At 38.5% G+C, this 26,977-nt stretch overlaps 1 protein-coding gene across 1 annotated transcript; it reads right to left on the bottom strand.

The window, feature by feature from the left end:
- Positions 1–189: 189 nt before the first annotated feature.
- LOC311288987 (plexin-C1-like) lies at positions 190–24,237 on the bottom strand. Its single transcript, XM_084406722.1, has 15 exons — positions 23,218–24,237; positions 22,872–22,997; positions 21,494–21,628; positions 20,988–21,088; positions 20,688–20,796; positions 20,433–20,592; positions 20,214–20,322; positions 20,017–20,110; positions 19,811–19,849; positions 2,474–2,607; positions 2,207–2,386; positions 1,632–1,740; positions 813–980; positions 467–628; positions 190–301 (listed from the first exon to the last, which is right to left on the bottom strand). Exons 1-15 carry the CDS (start codon positions 24,133–24,135, stop codon positions 215–217), a joined length of 2,631 nt encoding a protein of 876 aa, XP_084262848.1. The 5' UTR covers positions 24,136–24,237; the 3' UTR covers positions 190–214.
- Positions 24,238–26,977: the final 2,740 nt, after the last annotated feature.

Raw genomic sequence — 26,977 nt, 5'->3', positions numbered from 1 at the left:
TTTTTTTAAAGCTGAATAATTAACTATATGAAGAATATAAAAGAAAATGCAAACTGCTCAAATGTATAATTCCATAGAAATATGCAGATATAAAAAAGTATAGAGCTCTCTAGTCTTAGAAATAGCAAATAATAATTTTTAAACTTTTTCACAAAAACCTTTTTTTTTTTTGAGATTTTTTTTTTCTTTTTCTGTGAGTGTTTTCATTGCTCTTTCACACTTGGCCAGGTGTGTTCTGTGGACTGAGGCAGAACAAATGCTTTGGATTCCCCATCGTGAGAACATGATTCCCAATCGTGATCTAAATGACAATGAAAAGCAATGTCTTTTAATCTCATAAAGTTGATTTAATACGATTTAAATTAAACTTAACACAGCATTGTTAACAGCATTTATCAAGTCAAATTATGAACTTCCATGTTTATAGATTTAACAAAGAATTGAAGATATCAAAAACCAGACGTACAGTTATTGAGTCCACTTCTGTGACGGCTCCTGATTCTCCTTTAATCTTACAGATGATGGCATTGGACTCAAACACCTCCAAAACACACTGATACTGCTGATCTCCCTGTAGACCCGTCACTTCCACCTCACTCATACTCAAGGTCAATGCATCTGCCTTTTTCTGAGAAAGAGATGTAGAAGAGTGTGGAGGTTGTGAGATTCACATGCTGATGTGCAAAAACACTGACTGCTCACAATAATATATTTCTGAGAGTTTTTAAGAACAGGGCCTGAAAAAATAGGCATGCGTGCCAAAACATGCAGACTGTACATTGATCTTAAACTCACTGTAATGCTAAACTCACCTTAATGTTGACCTGTAGGTCGTTGGCCACCTGAAAGGTGGTGAATCCAGTGAATTCTGGATCAGACTTGTAGGAAAAGTGCTTACAATCTACAGTGGAGTTTCCAACTTTCATTGACAAGCTTAACAGTCCACTGCCATCATAACGGGGGGAAAGAAACCACACATCCTGAGAAAAGAGAGACAATGAAGATATGACTCCAATACATGTGACGCGTGAAGCTCTGTGAAGCAATAAAACACAATAAAATTGCATGAGCTGACACAGACAAACTGCTAATTATTTGCATGTTATGGGTGGTAACTGACAAGCAATTTTAAAATTCTAAAATATTTAGTGAATATATATATATATATATATATATATATATATATATATATATATATATATATATATATATAGCCTGGCTAACGCCGCGCTGCGCGCAAGGCTGCATGGTGAAACCCAGGCTATATATATAGGCTTTAGAATTATAATATTTTAGAATTTTAATATTGCTTGTCAGTTACCACCCATAACATGCAAATAATTAACTAAATTAAATAATATATATATGGTTCAAGACTTTACACACACACACACGTTTGTGAGTGAGGGATAATCCAAGGCCTTAAAATAAAAGTAACATATTTAGAGTCACTGAAGTGCTTTTAACAATTATATGAGCAGATAAATGACATTTCTTTCTAAATAAGACCTCATGCAGTACATGTGTGAATCTGGGCTGTTTGAAGACTCACTGAAGTTATAAATAGCTGACCTCTGTGTATCAGATAAAGTGCTGTGAGTTATTGCAGGAGTAATAAACACACGTCTTACCCCTGAGCTTCTGTTGTATTGAGTTTGAAGCTCTTTATTAGAGGGACGGACAATAACTGATTCCACAAATTCCATATTGCTCCCCTGAAGATCAATCTTCCTTCCACCACTGAATGAAGAGATATATTATTATTATATATTATAAAATATTTATTATGGAGATATTAACCATTTCAGCCAGTAATACAGAATATTAAGAACGGTCTTGCTGTCAACAAGCAGGTTGCTCTTTCTGAAAATTTAAACAAGACTGTCACATGTCACAAAAAAAAAAAAAAAAAACTGTCTGCATGTGAGTCAGTAAACTGCAGCTCTCAGTATTATGAAACATACAGGAAATTACTAATTTCTAATTTAATTTATTTTAATCTCACATATATGTGTTTTCCCACATTATCTCAGCAGATTATTACTTTGCAAACCTTCATTTTCCATATAAACAGCATTCTTGCATATTTCATGATTAAAATGCCATTATAGATTACCAAGAGCATGACATTCAAAATGAGCAGATGTCATCTCAAGGCACTGATGGGATATGGAAGCTGTTCTGCCAGTGGTCTGAAAGCTCTTACCTCCTCCAGGAGACTGTGGGCTGTATTCCTGTGCAGCTGGGCTGGGAACTGTAAGTGATGATACTGTTACCATGACAACGGTCGTCAGGAGTAACAACACACACTTTCACTGTTCCTTTAGTTCCACTGGGAGGAATGTGGAACCTTAAAGTGTCACTGGAGCGATCAAACACTGGAGATCTGAGGGGAAACATTCACGCACAGATATACAATATCAATCTACACACATTCATAAATACGACTAAACACAAACACACAGAATCTCACTCTTTAGGAATACACTCCAGATCCCCTTGAATATGGATTTTAATGACAGATTCCAAGTTCCTTCCTCTTAGTAAAACGTTGTTTCTGCCATGGAAAGAAACCTTGTTGGGCTCCAGAGAGAGAATCTCTGGCTTCTGCAGGACACAAAATGTTGCACTCAGTAAAAAAAATCCATATCCGCCTTAATATATAATTGTATTACATACATCTCTCTAGAAATTACAGGAACGTCTGTCTGTCTGTGTGTCTGTCTGTCTGTGTGTCTGTTAAAGCAGAACTTGGTAACTTTTTTAACTTAATAAAACTGTCTAGAAATCATTTGGATGGTTAAACAACCTGTTCTGGTGATATTTGGTGACTTTCCCCGCTCCCCCCAGCGTTCCCAGGCGGAAAACCAACCTTGCAACTTCAGGACTACCGTCCCGGAAAGATAGAAATTGGAAGTCTCGTGAGAAGCGAGAACGAGAACGAGCGCGAAACACGAATTGCTTTACGTCATGCCAATGTTCTATGTGTATGATGTATTACCAGAGCCCGTCTACGGAGAGCCTGCCCACTCCCTATTAAGTCCTATTGTACCGAAATTTGGTTGTAGTTCCACCAGAGTTCCACTGGGGGCGATCGCCATGAGTGCAAAATGAATGGGAGTCTATGGGACTAGACGGCTAAATTAGTCTCTTTCACTCGATTGCCGTTGAGAAATCTCAGATTTGAGTGTAGGTTTTGCAAGTTCAACATGGGTTATAGGTCGAAAGTTGAATGAATGAGTACTTATGTCCTTTCGATTTCTTACAGGTTGAGTTGTTGTTGCCCATAACACGCTAGCATTCTGCTAATGAACGCTGATTGGTCAGGGAAGGACTGATTATGACCAGAGATACTGATGGCATCGTGGCATCCGAAGCGGGACCAGAAACAAACTAAACAAAAACTCGTCTAGCACGTGTATTTACCTGTGTCAGTTGTGTTGTCGATGCCTCGAGAGAAAAGAAAGTGCAGAGCGCGAAAGCACCAGAGTGACTGAAGGATTGCCGTAAAGCAGTATATCTGGTCGTACGATGTGTATGACGTCATTGACACTTTAAAACATTTTTTTAAGAAAATAAGTGACTCTAAAAAATCTAACACCCAGCAATGTGTAATTTCTTTGCATCTCCTTTCGAATACAACATTCAAATTACTAGACAAAAAATTATATCCTGAGAAAAGTGGATTTTAAAGAAATAGATGATATATATTCTAAAGAATTACAGAATAAACTTATATTCTTAAAGCAAATATACTATGAAACTGGGGGGAAGTCATTAAAATTGTTATCTTACAGACTAAGGAAGCAACAAGCAGACAGAACAATCAATAAAATAAAGAATACTCAAACAGGGGAAATATATTGTAAATTGGAGCAAATACAGCAGACTTTTGAAACTTTTTATAAAGCTCTCTACTCGCAGCCTAAAATTAATAATGATTTGCAGATAGATGCATTTTTAGCTTCAATAGATTTGCCTAAAGTGTCAGAAGAGCAAAATAGATTTTTGTTAGCAGAAATTACTATGGAAGAGCTAAAAGTAGCCGTGACTAGACTAAAGACAGGCAAATCCCCAGGGGCGGATGGCTATACTGCTGAATGGTATAAAACCATGTTTGATCAACTGGCCCCGTCTCTACTAAAGGCATTCAATTGGGTAGTACAAAAAAGGGAAATTTTACCCTCATGGAGAGAAGCAATCATTTCTGTCATTTCTAAAGAGGGAAAAGATAAATCGGAGTGTGGAAATTATCGGCCTATTAGTGTTTTAAATGTTGATTATAAATTATTTACCTCTATTTTAGCACGAACACTAGAAAACATTCTCCCAGATCTCATTAATCTGGATCAAACAGGCTTCATCTGTAAAAGGCAAGCATCTGATAACATTAGAAGGACCCTGCATGTTCTTAGTCACGTTTCAAATCACAGAGTGGAAGCTGCTCTAGTGAGTTTAGATGTAGAGAAAAGCCTTCGACTCTGTAAGATGGAACTTTTTATATAAAGTATTAACAAAATTTAGATTTCACAATAACTTTACTAAAATAATTAAGACATTGTATGATAAACCTTGTGCAAGGATTAAAATTAATGGGGATTTATCTGATCCATTTCAATTAGAGCGAGGCACAAGACAGGGATGCCCCATCTCTCCACTTCTATTTGCCCTATTTATTGAACCATTGAGCCAATGGATTAGGCAGAACCATTCAATTAAAGGGGTAGAAATTGAGTCGGAAGAACATAAATTAGCTCTCTTCGCGGACGATATATTGTTATATATGAGCCAACCCACAAAGTCCCTCCCTACACTATTTAACTTTCTCGAGGGGTATGAGGCTATATCGGGTTATAAACTCAATGTTTCCAAAACCCAGGTACTAACACTAAATTATGATCCACCTAGACAAATTAAAGAGAAATATAATTTAAAATGGGATACTAAATCAATTAATTACTTAGGAGTAAACATATCGGGAGACTATTCAGATTTACTCGATTTAAACTATGGTCCTTTGATTAAGAAAATAAAATCTGATCTAATACGTTGGAATCTTATCCCTATAGTCAGCCTAAGTTCTAGAGTTGACTCAGTGCGAATGATTATTCTACCAAAATTATTGTATCTCTATCAGTCACTTCCGGTGGAAATTCCGAACCAACAATTTCTTGAATGGAATAAATTAATATCTAGGTTTTTATGGCAGGGTAAAAAAACCCAGAATAAGATTTAAAACGCTACAGTTAAGCAAAGAAAACGGTGGGTTAAATCTTCCATGCTTACAATACTATTATTATGCGGCCCAATTAAGGCCATTAGTTTGTTGGAGTAGTCCAGTATATTTAGCTAAATGGATTGAAATAGACAGAGGGATGATGGAAGAGTCCCCGTTATCTGCCCTCATCGCAGACAACAAGCTAAGAACTAGAATTAATAAGGAAACAAACCCATTGATCAATGTATCATTTAAAATTTGGCACCGGACAATGAAAATAGGGGGTTTGAATGAAGCATCGAGAATATTAAGATGGTATGCCTTTGATACTGATTTCTTCCCAAACAGAATAGATAATCGATTTCGTATTTGGGCTAAATTAGGAATCTCAAATTATTACACTCTTTTTGACAAGGGTAAAATCCAAAGCTTTGATTCACTAAAGGAAAAATTTGGGCTTAACCAAAGTGACTTTTATAGATATCTTCAAGTGAGGGATTATTTAGAAAGTAAAATTAAACCAGGAGACCTGTCAAGGGCTGAGTCAGGAATAATAAAGGTTTTCCTAGCAGTATCCAAGGCTCAGCCATGTAATAAGATCATTTCAAAGTTGTATAAGGGTTTTTTCCAAAATTTACCTGAAAATACTCTGTATATAAGGGACAAGTGGATAAGGGAAGGAGACTTAAATATTTCAAATGAAGACTGGGGGAGAATTTGTAGAGCACAGTGGCAATCCACAAGTTCAGCCACATGGAGAGAATTCTGTTGGAAAAACGTTATCAGGTTTTTTACTACACCATCACAGAAAAAACATCAAGGGAAGGGCACGAGTTGCTGGAGATTATGTGGGGAAATGGAAGCGAACCATTATCACATTTTTTGGGGGTGTCAGAAATTGAATCAGTACTGGCATGAGATTATAGGAGATCTGACGGCTGTCTTTGGGGTAGAGATTGACTTTACCTGTGAATTTTTATACTTGGGTAATATCCCCTCAGAGAGGTGGAACAGAAATTATAAGAAGTTATTGTTAATTCTCTTAGCAGCCAGTAAAAAAGTAATTACCAGAAAATGGTTAAAACCAGAGTCACCCACGGTGAAGGAGTGGATTGATATAACACATAATATATACGTGATGGAAAAATTATCTTTCTCCTTAAGAGCATTAAGGGAAGACTTCCTCCAAATATGGAGTAAATGGATTGATTACATTAAACCAGTACGCCCAGACCTCTTTTGAAAGGTTAATTTTTTTAATTTTATTTATGTTTTTAACTATTGGAATACGGCAATTTTTAGAATCTTCTGTAAGTAATAGCTCCACATGTTCTATTGGATATAGTTACTGTTAAGAGGAGGAAACAAAGCATTGATGACACTTGTAAAAACTTCTTTCCAGGCCTGAGAAAATACACTCTGTATTGATAATTGTTTTTATGTGTATATGAGTATGTATGTACAGTATATGTATATGTTTATTTTTCATTATTATTAATACTGTTTTGATATATATGTAATTGCATAAACTTTCAAGTGTCTTTGATGTAGGAATATATTGAAGGCCTGCTTTCTGTATTTCTCCTTGAAAAAAAAAAAAAAAAATTACAAAAAAAAAAAGAAAAGTGGATTTTGATTGGTATAGCGCCATAGACCTAGCCTGGATGCCAGCCGAACTTAGCCCCGCCCACAATTTTTTTTGTTCGGGAAGTTCGGTCTGGACTCGCTCCGTTGAGGAGCTATTATGCCCGAACAAAAATTGTTCGGATCAATCAAATTGTCAGGGCGGGCTTTATACGATGATGGACAGATGAGCAACGTAATCATCTACGTCACCAACGAGCGCTTGGGTTGAATTCGTTAACAACAAAGACGACAGCCGCTTGAGAATTGAGATTTCACGAGTTCACACTTACAAATAAGTCAGATAGAATAAATGCATATTTGACGTGCTGTCCGAGGAGAGGCTCCGGGCTCGGTATTCGGCCCGAACCCAAAGTACTCCCACCGTATTCCTGGCTGTGGAAGAACAGGCCAAGAGTGAGTGGAGGGATGCTGAAAACTGTCAAGGAATGTTAGGTGAGTTGACAGAGTGAATATATGTTTCCTCTCATGCTGATAGGGTAGACATGGTATTTGATGACAAGTTGATTGGATTGGATTGATTATGTGAACGTGCTCCTGCCGAACTTTGTTTATGAAACATCATGTGTAGATTCCGCCATCGCGTCTGTTTGATATCGACAGCGCATTCATTTTAAAAGAGGAGAGAACCGCGATCAAGGCATTTGTCGATCGGAAACATGAATGAAAACTTACTCCGTTGCTCTGATTGGTTGTAGGTCTATCCAATTGAGTGCAGAGGCATTTTCCTTCCTGATTCGGTTGAAACATGCCCCATAATCAAAGCTCAATGGAGCAGTATCAGACTCACATTCTGACTAGAATCTGAGTATGACGACGTCAGGCTACCATAGACCTCCATTCATTCTGCACTCGTCCTGTGAGCGCCCTCATATGGAATCAGAGTGGAACTGCAACCAGTTCAGAAGCCGGAAGTGTACTGAGAGTGGAAGTTCTCCCCTTATTTGACATTCTCTGGTATTACCCACCTCGGTAGACATAGCTCCACACGATACAGTTGGCTTGCTCCGATCATAACAAAATGCACATGAGCAGCGGTAGGGAGGGGGAGGAGGCCTCCGCAAGTGAGTTTTTTACGACAGTGTTGTGAAATATACGCCCCACAGCTGTAGGGGGAGCTCGTGGGGAAAACATGCGACAACAAAGGGAAAATCAGCGAAGAAGTGACTAGAGTTTGCTAGAGTTGCCGAGTTCTGCTTTAACCGCATATCTCTCGAACCGTTAGTCCGATGGATTTCAAACTCGACAGGTGTCTCGCTATGGGCACGAGTAAGTGCAGTGCCAAGTTTGACATTGTTTGGATGATAAATGCAAAATATATCGTTAAATATATCATTTTTAGAAGGTTGTGGTTTAAAAATAAACATTCTGACATAATGGGTTGTGGTTTAAAAATAAACAATAAACACACACTCTCTGGATGTTAACTGAATCTGTAAGTCACACTGTTTACTTCTTAATAATGTTTATTTAAAGCTACGCTGTTTACTTCTTTATTACTGTTTCACGCGCGCTTAAGTTAGCCTGTAACTATGTGATGTTTAAAATGTTAAATAGTAATAGTAGTAGTAGTAATAGGCTATGCAGGCTTAAACGAGGTTAACTATGCTCTTACCGATCGATCTCCATCAGCTCAGCTGCGTGGCGTGTCCGTTTTTATTTCGGTTCCCATGTGAACAGGTTAGAGTTTGCACACTGCCTGCGTGAGACGAGTTTTAAATATTTTAAAAATATATATTATCGATTTTCAAAATATTGCACCTGTCAATACAGAACGAAATATTCAGTAGCCTATTTTGCCGTCAATGCCGACGTTGTCTTTGCTGCTATATTTCTGCTGTATGATTATGTTTAACATGAAGTATAGGCCTTCCACAACTCTCTTCCCATAATGTTGAATATATCACCAATGAGGCTTATCACGTCAGACACGTTTCTGGTGTGCAAAGACAGAAAACGCAACGCAGCTGACACGCAACAGAAACGCCACGCTGCCAGTGTATCGCCGGCCTGGCGTGTCCGTTTTTATTTTGGCTCCCATGTTAACAGGTTAGACGCCTATTTTTAACGTGACATGCAAGCGTGTTGGAAGCGTTTCCAGGTAAACTAGAATAGAAAAATATGTTTAGATGTCATTTTGACACAATAAATAATAATAATACATAATATTATATCTATCTATAAATGACATTTAGATTTTTGGAGGTTTTGACATAAATGCAGATATAGTTGTAATTTAAATAAAATTAATAATAATGCACTTGTCAATACAGAATGAAATATTCTGTAGCCTATTTTGTCAATACTGCCGACTTAGTCTTTGCTGTATCAGCAGGCTGTATATTTATGTTTAACATGAATTATAGGCCTCCACAACTCTCTCCCCATATTTCGACCAAATCCCGAAATAGCCCTCATTGTACGTCACCTAGCAGCAGCAGCGCCGCATCAGCACGCTCTGTGCAAAGACATAGAAAACGCCACGCAGACGCCATGCTCACGCCACGCAGCCTTATTGTTCATTATCACTCTCTTCCATCTCTGTGGCTGTGCATTGATGTGCATAAATTATTATAATTCAAATTAACTATTAGTACCAAACAGCAGCCAAATTAATTATATTCATACCACATTTCTGCCCATATCCTGGGCATCTGCTCTTTTGCAGACCGCCTGATTGTGACCTACTGTTACACCACCTTTGCTGATGCTAAGATGACGAAAGATAGTCGTACCAACAGAGAGAGGATACGCAAGGCAATGCGTCATGCACGTAATGCTCAGTCAGTCGAAGCCCGAGATGCTCGGCTGGCAAGTGACGCTGCACATCAAGAAAGGCGCCGTGAAGCTGAAGAAGAGGACGAACGCCTTGCTCGGCTGGCAAGTAACGCTGCACGGCTGAAAAGGTGCCGTGAAGCTGAGGAAGAGGACGAACGCCATGCTCGGCTGGCAAGTGACGCTGCACGTCAGGAAAGGCGCCGTGAAGCTGAGGAAGAGGACGAACGCCTTGCTTGGCTGGCAAGTGATGCTGCACGTCAGGAAAGGCGCCGTGAAGCTGAGGAAGAGGACGAACGCCTTGCTCGGCTGGCAAGTAACGCTGCACAGCTGAAAAGGTGCCGTGGAGCTGAGGAAGAGGGTGAACACCGTGCTCGGCTGGCAAGCGACGCTGCTCACCATGCTAACATGAGAGATAAGGAAACACCTGAGATACGAGCAGATCACCAGATGCATGACTGTCAACGACCACCTTCTGAGAGAGGAGGAGACCCCTCAGCAGCAAGAGGAACGACGAGCAAGGGATGCCACATGCCATCAAAAGATGCGTCTCGCCCGTCTGGAAAAGGCACGAAAAGACAATCGCAACCTTGCTCGGTGTGACGATACAGACTTCTTCCAAGAGGAACTTCATGGTGATTATAGGCACATGCTGAGCAAGACCTCACTGTTTGAATGTCCTACATGCTCACATTGTGGTGCCTATGTATGGAAAGAGGAGAGAAAAGGATTCTGCTGCAACTCCGGTAAGATTAACCTTACATATAACGCCACAAATCCCAAGCCTGGCTCAATCCCACCACAGCCTCCAGATGCTATTAAGGACCTTTTCCTTGATCAAAGTTTTGTGAAGCAAGCAAAACAACACAACAATGCGCTGGCAATGGCAAGTATTGGTATTAAAGAGGTAGCTATGCCTGGCTTCAACCCAGGTGTGCGTATACAAGGCAAAGTTTAACATTACATTGCCGGCCCCCTTCCTGAACAAGGTTGCACACCACTCTTTGCTCAGATCCATTTCCACGATCCTGCTCATGAGCTGGAAAACCGTCGAGCCCATGCCTCAAACAGTGATCTGAATGAAGATTTTTTACTGAGGACGCAAGAGGCCATTCACATGTGCAATCCATACGTGCAACAGTTTAATTAAGCCATTGAGTATGTGACCCAAAATGACAATGCCAATGAATTGAAAATTGTCCTAACAGCTCGCACACGACGTCATGACCTTCATCGCGACACTGTGAATCTTCCATCACTGAATAGTGACGTGGCTGTCATTGCTCCAGGAGTAACAACTACACAGCAGTTTGGGAAACTGGCTGTCACTCTTCATCTCAGAGGAGGAAGGCTTCAGACAATCGACGCCATGCATCCAGCATATGACCCATTGTCATATGTGCTTCTTCTGCCTCAGGGTTCCCAAGGATACCACACTGAGCTGGCAGGTATCACACCAACATGCTTCTACCGTTACCATTGTAATGGAAATTTCTTTAAATCTGACTATCTAAAATAAAACTGTTGCGTCTACTGTCGACACAGAGCGTCTACTAATCGACACTTAATAAATAAAACTGTTGCGTCTACTCATCGACACAGAGCGTCTACAAATCGACACTTAATAACCTTTATACTCTAGCTCTTGCGTCTTCAGTCGACAACTGGCCGAGTCTACTAACCTAACTTACTTGATTCCCTAAACTGACCTGCTGCGCAGCAGTAATAACAGACAGACTTTCAGCAAATGTCCTCTAAATGCTTTAATAACGGCCGGGAGAGTCTTCGAGCAGTTCTCAGAGAACTCTCCCAAGAAGTATCAAGGCCGGAGGATCTCAGACAAATTCCATTGAGACATCCCACCGTAAAACACATATACAACAGTTTTTATAGTATAGAGGTATGACATAATGTCAGGCTGCATTACATAATTTCCCCACTATTTGATTGGTAAAGCAAACTCTGATCTTGCGATGACTTCATCTGTAATCACAAGATTCTAACAGACTGTCTAGTTTCATTTCCCAAAACTGTGTTATTTTTACATACATATGCACACGGTCAAAGACACAAGTTTTCCATTGGTTTCGTACAGTACATCCTGTTCCAATGTTAGATGTTAAATAAGGTTAGATGTTAGAAACATGGTTAGTTTAATATACAGTTTAAAATTTCCACGACACCATCTTCAAGTGCGTGACATTGCTCAACACTTCAATTTGCTGCTTCGTGGTGGGAGACTGACACAGCAATATGTATGTGATATGATGGCAAAAATTGAGTCACACCGCCTCAACTGGATCTGCCACAACCAGAAGTCTATCAAGGCTGAAAAGTATAAAATCATTGTTGATGCCCTGAATAGTCACTCTGAGATCATTCCTGGACGCCTAACCATCCGGCCACCCACAATTTACGGATCACCCCGATGGTACGCCAAGGAGTTCCAAGATGCCATGGCCTTGGTACGAATCAAAGGAAAACCTGACTTCTTCCTCACCTTCACTTGCAACCCGAACTGGCCTGAAATCACAGGGTCACTTTTTGAGGGTCAACAGACCAATCAGAGACCAGACATCATTGCTAGAGTATTTCACATGAAGGTGGAAGAACTCCTCACAGACCTCCTCAAGCGTGACATCTTGTGACACATTGATGCATATGTAATAATAATAATAATAATTCGTTACATTTATATAGCGCTTTTTCTGAGACCTCAAAGCGCTTTACATATGGAAGGGGGGAATCTCCTCAAGCACCACCAATGTGCAGCATCCACTTGGATGATGCGACGGCAGCCATATTGCGCCAGAACACCCACCACACACCAGCTTACTGGTGGAGAGGAGACAGTGATGAAGCCAATCAGTGTATGGGGATGATTAGGAGGCCATGATGGACAGAGGCCAAGGGGCAAATTTGGCCAGGATGCCGGGGTTACACCCCTACACCTACATATATGTGATGGTGAAGGAAACACAAAAGAGGCATCTTCCACATATATACATGCTCATGACCATGGTAGCCCGCGACAAACCCAGGACCGCCAGCGATATTGACCGTGTGGTGTCTGCAGAGATTCCTGACAAAAACACAAATATGGAACTACATCGCATTGTAACATCACACATGATTCACAGTCCATGTGGACAATGGAACAGTGCCAGCCCCTGCATGGTAGACAAAAAGTGCACCAAAGACTATCCCAAACAATTGAGACAGAACACAAGCTTTTCAGACAACTCATATCCACTGTACCGAAGACGAACAGAAGGAGCACCTGGTTCTCCCATCATCAAGACCATCAGAGGTGGCGTCAATGTACCTGTCAATAATACATGGGTTGTGCCATACAATCCGTACCTCCTGCTCCGATACAATGCGCATATTAACGTTGAAATGACGCTGTCTCCAGTGTCAAATATCTGTATAAATATTTGGAGAAGGGACCTGATCAGTGCATGGTGAGACTGGATGTGCCTGATGATGAGACCCGTAAGATACTACGACGTGATGAGGTGACACGTTATGAGTTAGGGCGTTACATCACTGCATCTGAGGGATACTGGCGCATATACGACTTCCCCATTCAGAAGAAACACAGCCACCAGTAAAGATGCTTGCAATTCATCTAGAGGATGAACAGGTCATCATGTTCAATGATGAAGGGGCTGCCCAGAACATGTTGGACTCAGGGCCACCTGCCACCACACTGACCGCCTTTTTTGAAGCAATGTCTCTTCATCCACACATGCGACACACTGTGTACCCAGATGTGTTTCAACTCTTCACATACACACGGAAGAAATTTCAATTGCGTAAAAAAAGACTGAGTTCTCACGATGACCGCATGGCTGACACCGTTGGACGAATTCCAATGATTGCCTTCAACCCTCACACTGCTGAACTATTCTATCTCCGCATCCTTTTGTACCGCGTGCCAGGGCCAACATGCTTCAAAGACCTCCGACGAGTTGGAGATGTGGTCATGGACACCTATCTGGCAGCTTGCATTGTGCATGGCATTGTTGACAATAACCAAGAAGTAGATTCTGTTATGGAGGAGGCTGCAAATGTGACATTTGGCTCAGCACTGCGTGAGGTATTCGCCAACATGCTAATGTTTGTTCTTAGAGGGGAACACTTGCAGTTCTGGGAAAGGCACAAGCATGTGCTGTGTGAAGATTTCATGCACAGGGCCAATGTGAATGAGCCAGATGAATTTATTGTGACTCAAGTGCTACTTGACCTTAAGGACCATGTTGAAAGACATGGTTTTACTTTAAATGGGAACTTTGGCCCTGAGCCTGATCCACTTCACGTCCGGAGTCAAATTCCCCACATCATCCAGCATGAGACTGAGCACAACATAGAGGAACTTCAAACTATCATTACTGACACAGAAAACAGCCTCAATGACGAACAGCAAAAAGTTGTCGAAACAGTGATGGAAAGTGTGGAACAGGGACTTGGAAAAATGATATCCTTTGATGCAAGTGGTGGAACTGGGAAAACATTCATATTGTGCCACATCCTTAACAAAGTGCATGCACAGGGCAAAGTAGCTCTTGCAACAGCTGCAAGTGGCATTGCAGCTACCCTACTGCCGAAAGGCACAACCTTTCACAGTAGGACAAAATGTCCTCTCATTCTCACCGACGAGTCCACTTGCAGTATGAGTGAACATGACAGCACTGCAACACTCATTAGAATGACGCATCTCATGGTTGTGGATGAAGTGTCAATGATGGATCGCCGTGCATTAGAAGCAGCAGATCGTTCATTCCAGCGGCTCAGAGGTTCAGACAAGCCATTTGGTGGCATCACTATGGTTTTCAGCGGTGACTGGAGGCAAATCCTTACTGTTGTCCCACATGGTAGCCAAACCCAGATCATAGGCAGGTGTTTCAAGAGCTCACACCTATGGAAAAATGTTGAGATTCTTCGTCTAACAGAAAACATGAGGATCACTCAAGCTGCTGGAGATCAACAAACAGAAGCAGATTTTGCCAAATTCCTTTTGAACCTTGGTGAGGGGAAAACTCCTGTGGTTCCAGAAGAGGGTGAATTTGCAATTGAGCTCAATGAATCACTATCAATTTCTGGCGAGAAACTCGAGGACATTGTCAATTGGGTATATGATGACATGACAGTCAACATTTCCAATCCAAAGTGGCTATGTGAACGTGTCTTTCTGTGCCCAACCAACTCTGAAGTTGATAAAGTGAATGAATATATGACAAAGAATTTTCCTGGAGAAGAGCATGTTTGCAACAGTGTGGACACTGCAGAATCTGAGGGTCACCATATGTACCCAACTGAGTTTCTAAATACCCTCTGCCCATCTGGTATGCCTCCCCATCGCATCACTTTAAAGGTGGGAATGGTGATCATGCTACTTCGAAATTTCGACCAACAAAATGGACACTGCAATGGATCGAGATACATCATTGAACAAATCCTGCCTCATCTTTTGGTTGCGACTTCTGTGATCGGTGTCAATGCTGGACGCACATTACTCATTCCACGCATCATCCTCATCCCATCTGACAGCATATTTCCATTCACCCTGCGACGTAAGCAGTTTCCGGTGAGACCCTGCTTTGCCATGACAGTGAATAAGTCACAAGGCCAGTCTTTGCAACGTGTTGGTGTCTTCTGCACAAGAGACTTCTTCAGTCATGGTCAATTCTACGTTGCAGCCAGCAGAGTTGGCAGATCATGCAGACTTCGTATTCTTGCTAAAGATGATGAAACAAACAAAAAGCGCCACTTTCTGAGCAATGTTGTCTATAAAGAGGTGCTGACACAATAACATGTAATCTTCAAGAACAGCCAGTCTGCACTAACAAAACACAAATATCCACTCTAAATAAATATATACTCCAATGCATCATTATGTCAGTATCAGTATTTGCTTTCTACCATGCACAAATAAAAATGTCACTGACCTTTTGCTGTGTAATTGTAACAATGAGCACTCAAATACACCAAACCAACAATTACTAAAAACACACACAAAAACTGCTTTTGCACGTGTATATTATATATTATATGTCATTCTGGTGCGCTTAACGTTATCGCTACTGTGTAATAATAGCCTATGCTATTCACCAACTAAACATATCCTATTCAATGCGTTCACAGTCTCTTTCATGGGCACCAAACCAACAATTACTAAAAACACACACAAAAACTGATTTTGCATGGGCATTTTGCACTAGTCTATCTATAAATTACAGAAACGTCTGTCTGTCTGTCTGTCTGTATGTCTGTCTGTCTGTGTGTGTGTCTGTCTGTCTGTGTGTGTGTCTGTTATTCGCATATCTCTCGAACCGTTAGTTCGATTGATTTCAAACTTGACAGGTGTCTCGCTACGGGCACGAGTAAGTGCAGTGCCAAGTTTGACGTTGTTTGGATGAGAAATGCAAAAGATATCGTTGAATATATCGGTAAAAATGGGAAAGCGGCTGGTCCAGATGGTTTTTGCATAGAATTTTATAAAGCTTTTTCTAATCAAATTGGCCCTTTGATGTTAAGGATGTTTAAAAATTCTATTGAAAACAAAAAATTACCAGAAACACTTTACTCGGCCAATATTGCACTGATTTTAAAGAAAGATAAAGATAGTACGGACCCTTCCTCTTATAGACCCATTTCCCTCCTCGGTAATGATCTTAAAATATTTACTAAAATCTTAGCAAACCGGTTAAGTAAATATATCAGTTCAATAATACATGAAGACCAAACAGGCTTTATTCCCGGAAGATTTTCTTTTCATAATGTACGTAGGCTCATGAACATTGTCTATAGGAGTAAAGGAAAACATGATAAAATAGCCATTCTAGCCTTGGATGCTTATAAAGCATTTGACAGTGTGGAATGGTCCTACATATTAAGCACCATCAAAGAATTTGGACTGGGACAAAATTTTTCTTCGTGGGTTGAGATGTTGTACCTTTGCCCCTCCTCCTCTGTTCTCACAAACAATAACAGATCACCCTCTTTCCGCCTTCATCGTGGCACCCGTCAGGGTTGCCCACTGAGCCCTTTACTTTTTGCTATCGCAATGGAACCTTTAGCGATAATTATAAGAAATCATCCGCATATTTCTCCTGTTATGATGGGGGGTGTAAAACATCAGATCTCATTATATGCGGATGATGTTCTTCTTTTTCTTTCAGATCCAGAGAGATCTCTGCCTTTCTTGTTCGACCTAATCAGGGAGTTTGGTACCCTCTCTGGATACACAATTAACTGGCAGAAAAGTGAGTTTATGCCATTATATGATACAATGGATCCAGTTTTTGTTAATAACCTCCCCTTTAGAACTGTAAGTGAATTAAAATATCTTGGTATCACTGTTCCTAGACATTTCAAAAGTTTATATGAAACAAATCACAAAGTTATGATAGACAAACTGAAGAGTGATGTAGAGACTTGGCGAGTACTCCCTTTAACAATGATTGGTCGTGTCAACGCAATCAAAATGGTTACCTTACCCAGGTTTCTCTATTTGTTTCAAAATGTCCCAATATTTCTAACCCAATCATTCTTTAAGACACTTGATTCGGTGATCATGCCATTTATTTGGGGGTATAAAGCCCATCGTATATCTAAAGCTCATATCTGTAAAGCGAGAGATGTAGGAGGCTTAGGCCTTCCCTGTTTTCAACACTATTATTGGGCAGCCAACTTAAGGGCCTTAATGTATTGGCGTAATGCATATCCCGGGGTACTGACTACTACCGTTCCTGCATGGCTCGTTATTGAGCGGGATAGGACTCCTCCCTCCCTGCTTTACTCTTTGCAGAAAATAAACTTATTAGAAAATTTAAGAACTATAACCCTATCATTGTAAATTCTTTAAAGGTGTGGTATCAGCTTAGGAAGGTTTTTAAACTCCCTTAAACTTGTTCTCTTACTCCTATAGCCTATAACCATGCATTTCCTCCCTCGCAGACAGATACAACTTTTTTATCATGGAAAGAAAAAGGAATTGTATTGATAGGTGATTTATACATTAACAATGTATTTGCTTCTTTTGCTCAGCTTAGACAAAAGTTTGAACTACCCCCCTCTCATTTTTTCAGGTATTTACAAGTACGAAATTATGTTAAAAGTAATATACCTAATTTTGAAACCTATAAACCCCCTGAGCATCTTTATTATTGTATGACTTCTGAACTTGACATGAAGGGTCTGGTTTCTAAATTTGTTGAATGCTTAAATAACTCCAGAGTCCCTCGTACACAATATTTAAAGATATCCTGGGAAAAAGACCTGGGTATAGATATTTCAGAAGATTCCTGGGCCGAGGCCCTCCAAGGTGTTAGATCTTGCTCCATCAGTTCTAATTTTCAACTGATACAATATAAAGTTGTACATAGACTGCACTACTCCCGTACAAAATTACATTCTATATATCCCTCTGTCTCACCTTTGTGTATTAAATGCAAGTCTAATGAAGGTACATTGGCTCATTTATTCTGGTTCTGTCCAAAAATATGTAAATTCTGGTCTGAGGTTTTCTGTTTTTACTCAAAGGTACTTAAAACTGATTTTCCTCATGATCCCCTTGTTGCGATATTAGGTTGGGCCCCTTCTTTAGAGATCTATAACCTTAATCAAATCCAGCTGATACAATATGGGATGACAATAGCGAAGAAGACAATCTTGCTGACGTGGAACAAAGAGTTTGTACCTAAATTTGAGTTGTGGCTTACAGAGGTTAGCAGTGTACTATATATGGAAAAGATCCATGAAAGAAGATATGAAATTGCTGGTAAACCAAAGAAATTCTTCCAGATTTGGAAGTCCTTTATGGAATTTCTGGAAGGGGGTCATGGAATTTAACAGACTGGACATATATTCTAATAGGTGTGGTACATCTTGCAGGGTGCAATAATTCTCTTTTTTTTTCATAATTGGGTAAACATTGGTATTGGCATTTTCTTTTAAGTATCTTTTAATGTATGTATATGTAGAGGTTTGCAATGTGTGTATGTATACATGTATGTATGGATATGGTTTGTTTCTGTGTGTATATGCACTTTTGACAGGCATTTATCATTATTGATTTTTCTTTTCTTTTTTTCTTTTCTTTTATTTATTTTTGCTGGCATGGGGTGGGGGGTTGTTCTTTAAAAAATGTGAAAAGCTTTAAATAAAATATGAAAAAAAAATATATATATATATATATCGGTAAAAGAAGCACGTTTACTTCTGTATATTATATCTATCTATAAATTACAGGAACGTCTTTCTGTGTGTGCTGTGTGTGTGTGTGTGTGTGTGTGTGTGTGTGTGTGTGTGTGTGTGTGTGTGTGTGTGTGTGTGTGTGTGTGTGTGTGTGTGTGTGTGTGTGTGTGTGTGTGTGTGTGTTATTCGCATATCTCTCGAACCTCTGTGTGTGTGTGTGTGTGTGTTATTCGCATATCTATCGAACCGTTAGTCTGATGGATTTCACACTTGACAGGTGTCTCGCTACAGGCATGAGTAAGTGCAGTGCCAAGTTTGACATTGTTTGGATTAGAAATGCAAAAAATATCGGTAAATATATATCGGTAAAAGAAGCACACACTGGCTTTTGCCGCTCTAACCACTCTGGCTTTTGACCCTCACAGAGAGGGTCGAAGAAAGCAGTGGAGCTTAAGTAGCTTGGAGTTCACTGTGTAGCCTGCTCGCTGAATCGTGTAGTTCAATTTTCCACATTTATTGTATGTCATTATGTCAGTATCAGTATTTGCTTTCTGCATGCACAAATAAAAATGTCACTTTTGCTGTGTAATTGTAACAATGAGCACTCAAATACACCAAACCAACAATTACTAAAAACACACACAAAAACTTTTGCACTGGCATTTTGCACTAGTTTTATAAATGATGATAATAATAATAATGTGCAGTAATTAAATATAATTGTAAATATGGATCAATAATATTTTATACATAGTTTAAAAAGCATAATGATTGTGACAAATCATATTTTATTGCTTATAATACAGAAGAAACCAACTTTTGTTTTAAAAGAATTTTAAAAGCAAATAGTTCCTCAAAAATCAAACAACATCCTCAGACTCTTGTAAAGTCACATCTATTTGAAATAGGCACAAACTGAAAAAACAACATCCCTATTCTGTGAAGTTGGGTTCATAATAGTATGACACTTACTCTGTAGATAATCTCAGAGTGTAGATCTTTACATGCATCCTAAAAAGTAGAAAAAGAGAGAGAACTGAGCGGTTCATTTACTTCCTGAGTTTTCTTCAGTCGACACAATGATATTTAAGCTATTACCAATGAATTAATATCATACTGAATCTTTATAAAGGTTACGTATACATATTTCCCAGTACATATAATGAAGCATGTCTCACCTGTATGAGTAACTGCGGTCCAGTTCCATGTGTCCAATCACAACGCTGAGAGGAAGAGGACCACTGACACCCAGATGAGACACACTGCACACACCTGCATTCATGATTCATGATATGATGTATTAATATAATCTATAAAGCTCTGCGTTATCATTTCTGTACTATGCATTTTTTCACACTGAATTTCATTTTCTCACTGTGTATAAGAAGCATTTGTGTTTTCTGTGATACTGGAGCAGTTCCTCAGTGTCAGTGTCTCTGTGATCTTCTGATCCTTAATGGTAACCGTAGCAGAGACTTCTGAAACTGAATAGATTATCAAAAATGTTTATGGTTCTAAAAAAAAAAATCATATTCTGACCACAAAAATGTCCTGTATAATAGCGCACATACAACTTCATTAATAGAAAACTAACCTCCAGTATAAAGTATGTGTTCAGGAAAAGTACAGGAACAGTTTGGGAAAACTGCAGTCAGATCAGACCCGTCACACAGATTCACACTTCCTGTGGTGAAGGAACATGAGAAAGCGGGATTTCCTGTGCTCTCCAGACTCAAGGCTAGATGTAGAGTAATCTGTGTAGGAGAGGGCAATGTTTGGGAGTCATATAAATTATTTCTTAAATATATTCCCTAAATTATGATAAATACTTTCAGATTCTGACCCATACCTTTCTAGAAGAGTTCTCTGTCATCTGAAAAGAAAGCAGCTGTGTCTTAAGAGAGTTTTTTGGGATGGACATCCATGAAGTTTTTGAGCATTCATCTTGAGTAGAACATCTGGATAAAAACATCATCAATATATCACGTACAGATCTGTTTGCACTGCTCACCATGTCCATATACATGATAAGAACTTAAAAGACAGTTCAACAGTAAATCATTAGGCATATTATTGTTAGATGATGATGCAGCCTATGCAGATTGCATGTGTTATGTGTGAAAAGTCCCATGTGATAAAGGCAGATCACCTCTGTGTGTTCACACACCAGCCGCAGAGAGGATCCAGAGCAGCTCTGCAGTCTTTCAGAGAGCTGTATTTAGCACACTGAACCACAGACACTCTTCTGAGCTACATCAAAAACATGAGCAGAAAGCAAGTAAGCATCCACTATTGTGTTCCCATTACTTTTTAAAAATGAGAAATAAAACCCCAGATAGGTTGATTACAGCAGTCAGAAGAAATTTGTAGTCAGTTACAGTCGTTCCCTCAGCATTGCAGCAGTGTTAGATAGTTTCTTAATTTAATGTCAGGATAATATAATGTAAGGTATGGTGATATAGCCATTAAAAAAAAAAAAAATCAAGTGTAATGTACATTTATATTTACAGTTAATAATTGTGTAAATGCAGCATCATGAAATCGTGAAAAGGTGCCAAAGTCTTTAAGTTTCACAAATTTTGTCAAGCATGAAAAAACAACAGGTTAAAACTGTTGAGTATCACTTTTTATTAACTGTACAGTTTTAAACCTCACCTCTTTCCTCAGAGCGATGAAGATATGTTTGAAATCTACTGGATCAAAGTGCATTCTGGGAAGCACTGCTCGTTCATCATCAGATTTGTACAGGACTATTGGACAGCCTGGTGTGAATTTCTCATCCAACATAAACTAAAAATACAAACTGCATCATTATCCAAACTTTACTCAAATCAAATCATTATATGATTGTGATGCTTTATTCATGTAGTTTATTCATGTCACTAAGATATCGAGTACCTATCACCGTATGATTATTCACATACGGTGATGATTCCACAAAAGTGCTCAAGTTTCTCAGAAATGCAGAAACTAAGTTAAAAACTATAAAACAGATCTAACAGAAACTAAACCAGACTGTTAATATAAAGACACAAAATATGAGCAATTTACGAAGCACGTTATTTGTCATTGCTTCTAATTATTATAAGTGTCTGTGTGTAGGTCCTATTTAAATTGTAATTGTTTCAATATTTTTTACCCCCCACATAGATACCCTAATTTTCTTAACTTTTATTCACTTTTACACATTGTTTTGTTTACATTGATTTTTTTGCAACTAAATAAAGGTTTAATATATGGGTAGTTGGCATAAAATTTAAAGCACTATTTATCTAATTGTATAATAAAATGATTATACATGTTGTTTTTGATGTCATATTAATCAGCAGAACATATGTAATTAAATATATAATATAATTTAAAACAATACCAAAACACAATATAGTCCAGCATACAACTACACAAAATTCCCATTTGCATTTTTCCTAAAGTCACATAAACTCTTCAATTCCTCCAACAACACAATAATAATAAAAACAATACATACAAAATAGCAATGTATGTCTAGTATATTGAAGTGTACTAAAGACTTTGAGTACTCACCATTGAAATAGTTAAGTGACGGGTCTCAGTATTATAAATATATAATTATGTTTTATTATATTAATTATGTTTCAAGTTCTGTTTTGTGTAATAATGCATTAAATGTGAGTTTTCCAAATCTGATTCATATTTCTGAAGATAATGTTTTTTTTTTTTTAAATCAAGTTACCATTATAGAGATTAGTGTTCCTTTGAGCTAAAAGCTGGTTAAGATGTTTCGTTATGGAATATGTGAATGGCCAAATCCACAGATCTAATATTATTTTTGCTCTCAATAGTAAGTTTGAGAAAAAAAACACTTGTTGTGTTTTCAGTAGTTATAGGCCTATCATTTTAATGTCATGACCATTTTTAAACCTAGAGTCCATTTTCATGACCACGTGAATAACATAAATGACACGATAACATAAAACTTACTAACTTACAGCCTTATTCTGTCTACAGAGGAGGGTTTTTCAGAAATTAGTGAAAAATAAGATATGAGACAGACCTTTATCAGTTGCCCATCACTGGTTCCTATGAACAACACAATCCAGGATCCACTTCTAACTGCTGCCACTGATGACATTGAGCTGTACTTGAACACCACAGAGAGCGGCTGAAGGTTACTACCACTCTGCAACACAAAGAACAAAAATATTATGACTTTGGTGAATAGTGAAATTAAGTTTTGTCATGCAACTTATTACATATTATATTACAATTATTATACATAACTCAAATCAGTAGAACAACTAAACATTTGTAAAAAACAAACAAACATTTGTTTATTATAATTAACAATAAAAACATTAAAAAAGCATCTATATTGAGAACATAAATGCTGATTTTCCAACCTCAGAATCACATTTTTCACCAGTAGCGCAGAAACCCTTCACTTTGCCTCGAACTGTACTGATGTCGTACAGAGCCAGCGCGGTGTTCTCCGGATCCTGCTGATTCTGCGCACTGAACACTCCTGCCCAAATAACACGGTTCCCTGAGGGAATAACGGTGCCGGTGGAGGAGACGAGCACAGGACGAGCTTTATCATTGCAGCACTCTATCGTTGCAGCCTGTAGGGATTTGAAGATCTCTTTCTTTTTTCCTTTATTGCTGTCCATCCGCAGGACGTGCACTTTCCTCTCCGAGTCAGTCTCTGCGTTGAGAAATAAGTAGGACTCTGTGGGAGAAACTCTCTGGAATCCGTCAACAAACTCCACATCTCTAGCGGTGCTCTGGATGAAGGGGGTTAATCCGTCCTCTAAGTAGTTGAAAATCCCACCACTTTGAGACTGCAAAGTGTTCAACAATTTAACAACAGGATACGGATCTTGAGGTTTTGTTGGTTCGTCCTTTTTCCCAACCAAAAGGTACCTACTGGTACTTGGACCTGCTATGAACGCAACAGATTTATCATTCTGTCTCGGTCCTACCAATAAACCATTTTCATGGTAAATACTCTTTGTAATGTCATTCAGATCAAGAACTTCGCAGTATCCATCTCTAAAGGTCCCACAGGTTATCAGGGTGTCGTTGTCGTCAAAAGGCACTAGAATGTTGACTCTATTTTGATGAGTGGCACTAGTGATGTCCTTCCTCTTCTCCTCAGAAAGATCGAGTCTCATCTGATGTAGTCGATGGTCAGTAAGAACGAACAACTTACTTTTACCAACTACAAAGTCCTTGATGTCTCCATCAAAGTTCACCACATCACCGCAAATGCAATGTTTCAAAAGTGGGACCACAAGTATTGCAAGTAAGTATCCTCTCATCTTGCCTATCTGAGAGATCAGCTGAAGTTTCGAGATCTTGTCACAGAGATCAACTGTGCTCAGATGCGCCCACGGCTGAAGTGAATAGAAGTGAAAGCAGCGGCTCTGAAGATGCCTGATGACTTCCTGACTTGTTTTGTAAGTTATACCATATCATGATGAGACACTTTTCATAATCCTACATAAAATAAAGAGTAAAACGAACTCTCTCTTGAAATCATTTTATTGACAGCAGACTTTATATTTATTATAATCTTAAATAACTCTTATCTTAAATATCTGAACGAGCAGTTGGACAGGCCTTCTATTGTGAGATCTTGTTACAGTGATCATCTGCTCTCAGATTTGTCCGTGGGTAAACCCGGATTACCCAATGGGCATTATGGATAACCAATAGGGCTGTAACGATATACCAAACCCACAATTCGGTTCGTATCACTCGATACAAAAATACTGTGTCAGAGTCGGCTGCAAAGATGTAGTTGACGATGCTGACTCGCGATCTTCGCAGAAGTGAACGGGCCAGAGAGAAATTCACATTTCATATGGATTACATAAGCAGAGAGCAGTCTGTTTTCTTTCGTTTTGAATAGCATGTGTATTTCCCTCATATTAAATATAAAACGCATGTGTAGACTGATATTTTTCTAATGTCTGGACTCCTTTATTAAGGGAGTATGGGTATATAAACAGACGTTTCAAATATATTGGTAGTAAATGCGAAGAGTTCAGATGCAAAAGCCTCTAAGTGCCATGTGAAATTTTCTTCTAGAATGATAATTTTTATGAAGCTCGTATTTTAAAGTTCAGTAATTTCACTTAAATGGCAATGAAAATGACCTATGAATTGTCATTTAAGTGAAATTACTGAACTTAAATATACAAGCATGATAAAAATGATCATTCTAGAAGAAAATTTCAGATGGCACTTAGAGGCTTTTGCATCTGAACTCTTCATGCATTTTCTGAGAATTTATATTTCAAGGTTTTACTACAGACGTGATCCATAACACTGGAATTGCCCGATTTTTTAAGAATTTATCCTCAACTAGTTTTGTGGTGTAGGTCTACGTATTTTATAATGTTAACTTCAAATAATCCTACTAACAGTACTTTAAAGATGTGGTAGCATTGGATCTGGACAGGAGTTGGAAGGGGTGTTTCGCGATTCTGCCTTCTCACACCGCGACACAGGTTCGTGGATCTGAGTGTCCGATTTCGGTTTCATATCACATATCGGTACAGCCCTAATAACCAATAAAAAGCATGCTGATATTTGTATTCATTTAAATAGAATTAAATAATTGGTCAAACGCAGGTGTAGAAAGCATTGACGTAACAACCCGCCCCTGCGCAGTCTTCAAATAACCCCACGCTGAATCGAATTTTGAAATTCAAAAGCTTGATTGTGTGGGTGGGGAGGGGGGCCCTAAGACATTGTGCCCAGGGGCCTCTGAATTCTTAATCCGGGCCTGTCTGCAGGTGAAGTGAGTGAAAGTGAAAGCAGTGCTGTGAGAGGAGGGTGGGGTGTTTTAAATACAGAGAAATTGTAGCTTACTTTATGAAACATTTATCAATCCAAAAAGTTACTTTAGTGAAATGTAATAAAAATAAATGAATTTAAAAAAAGATCTGCGTTCCTTGTATACCGAAGCACACAATTAAAAAGTAGAATAGGCCTAAACGTTTTAGAAATTATCTGATGACATCAACAGGAAGGGGTTTTTATGAAGTAAGATTTTTTTCCACGTAGTTTGTATAACAACTTGTTTAATAATAACATTCGTATTAGTGTCCTGACTGTAGGCTCTGAAAATCAATATGAAACAAATATCATACTGGACACAAATATCACACACTTCGCAGACGATAGAAAAAGCATAGGTCTACATGCAGAAAGAAAGTAGTTTAAGAACATAATTCTTTACATTGAAAATCATAATTTAACTCATCGGTTCATCTGGCATAATAATGATGATGATGATAATAACAACAAAAACAGCCTAATAATAATATTAGCTTAGCTGAACTAGGCAGATATTTGCACACTTTTGTATATGTTATGTTATTGAATGTATGAAATATAAAGGCACTACAATGAAATATTAAAATGTTATGCACAGCTGGTATGTTTGTTAAAAATGTGGAATCTTTAGTATACAACATAGTACATGTGATGATGATACATACAGAACAATTCAGATCTGTGTTTAGAAGACCTTTTAGAGTTCTTAAGATATTTAAGGTTTATATCATGTTAGAGATATAGACAAATTATATTATATTCTATTTTATTTTAGAGTAACCACGCTGTGTTCTCTGACATGTGTGCTGGTGACTTGCAGTTCATGTGTGCTTGTTCATTTAAATCAGACAAGACTCTTTTTTAAAGGATTTTATGTTTGGCATGTTTATTAGTAAGTATGAGGTGTAAGGCAGTATAATGATAACATAAATCAGATTAATAACAAAAAATGACAGAAAAAATGTGTAGGTGTTCGATGAAAAAGAATCAATGAAAGCATTCTCCTACAAAATAACTGTAAATAAAAAAACAGTCCTCTGCAGGAACTTTGAGTTGATTGTAAGTGTATAGCGCCACCTGATGTTCAGTCTAAGGATTGCTCTCACAGGATATTTGAACACAGAGGTTGTTGAATAGTTAAAGCATGACAAAACTTTTTTTTTTAAACCTGAATAATTAACTATATATATATATATATATATATATATATATATATATATATATATATATATATATATATATATATATATATATATATATATATATATATATATATATATATATATGAAGAATATAAAAGAAAATGCAAACTGCTCA

Source organism: Rutilus rutilus (assembly GCF_951802725.1).
Source record: "Rutilus rutilus genome assembly, chromosome: 4".
Taxonomy (NCBI): domain Eukaryota; kingdom Metazoa; phylum Chordata; class Actinopteri; order Cypriniformes; family Leuciscidae; genus Rutilus; species Rutilus rutilus.
The sequence above is the reverse complement of the archived record's forward strand: the minus strand, read 5'-3'. Positions and strand labels throughout refer to the sequence as shown.

Excerpts from the sequence above, each read along its gene's own strand:
- LOC311288987 (XM_084406722.1), bottom strand. The coding sequence starts at position 24,135 with ATGAGAGGATACTTACTTGCAATACTTGTGGTCCCACTTTTGAAACAT. Across the intron at positions 22,998-23,217 it reads GTGAAAAATGTGATTCTGAG|AGTGGTAGTAACCTTCAGCC; the intron begins GTTGGAAAATCA and ends TTTGTGTTGCAG. Across the intron at positions 981-1,631 it reads AATACAACAGAAGCTCAGGG|GATGTGTGGTTTCTTTCCCC; the intron begins GTAAGACGTGTG and ends CTCTTTTCTCAG.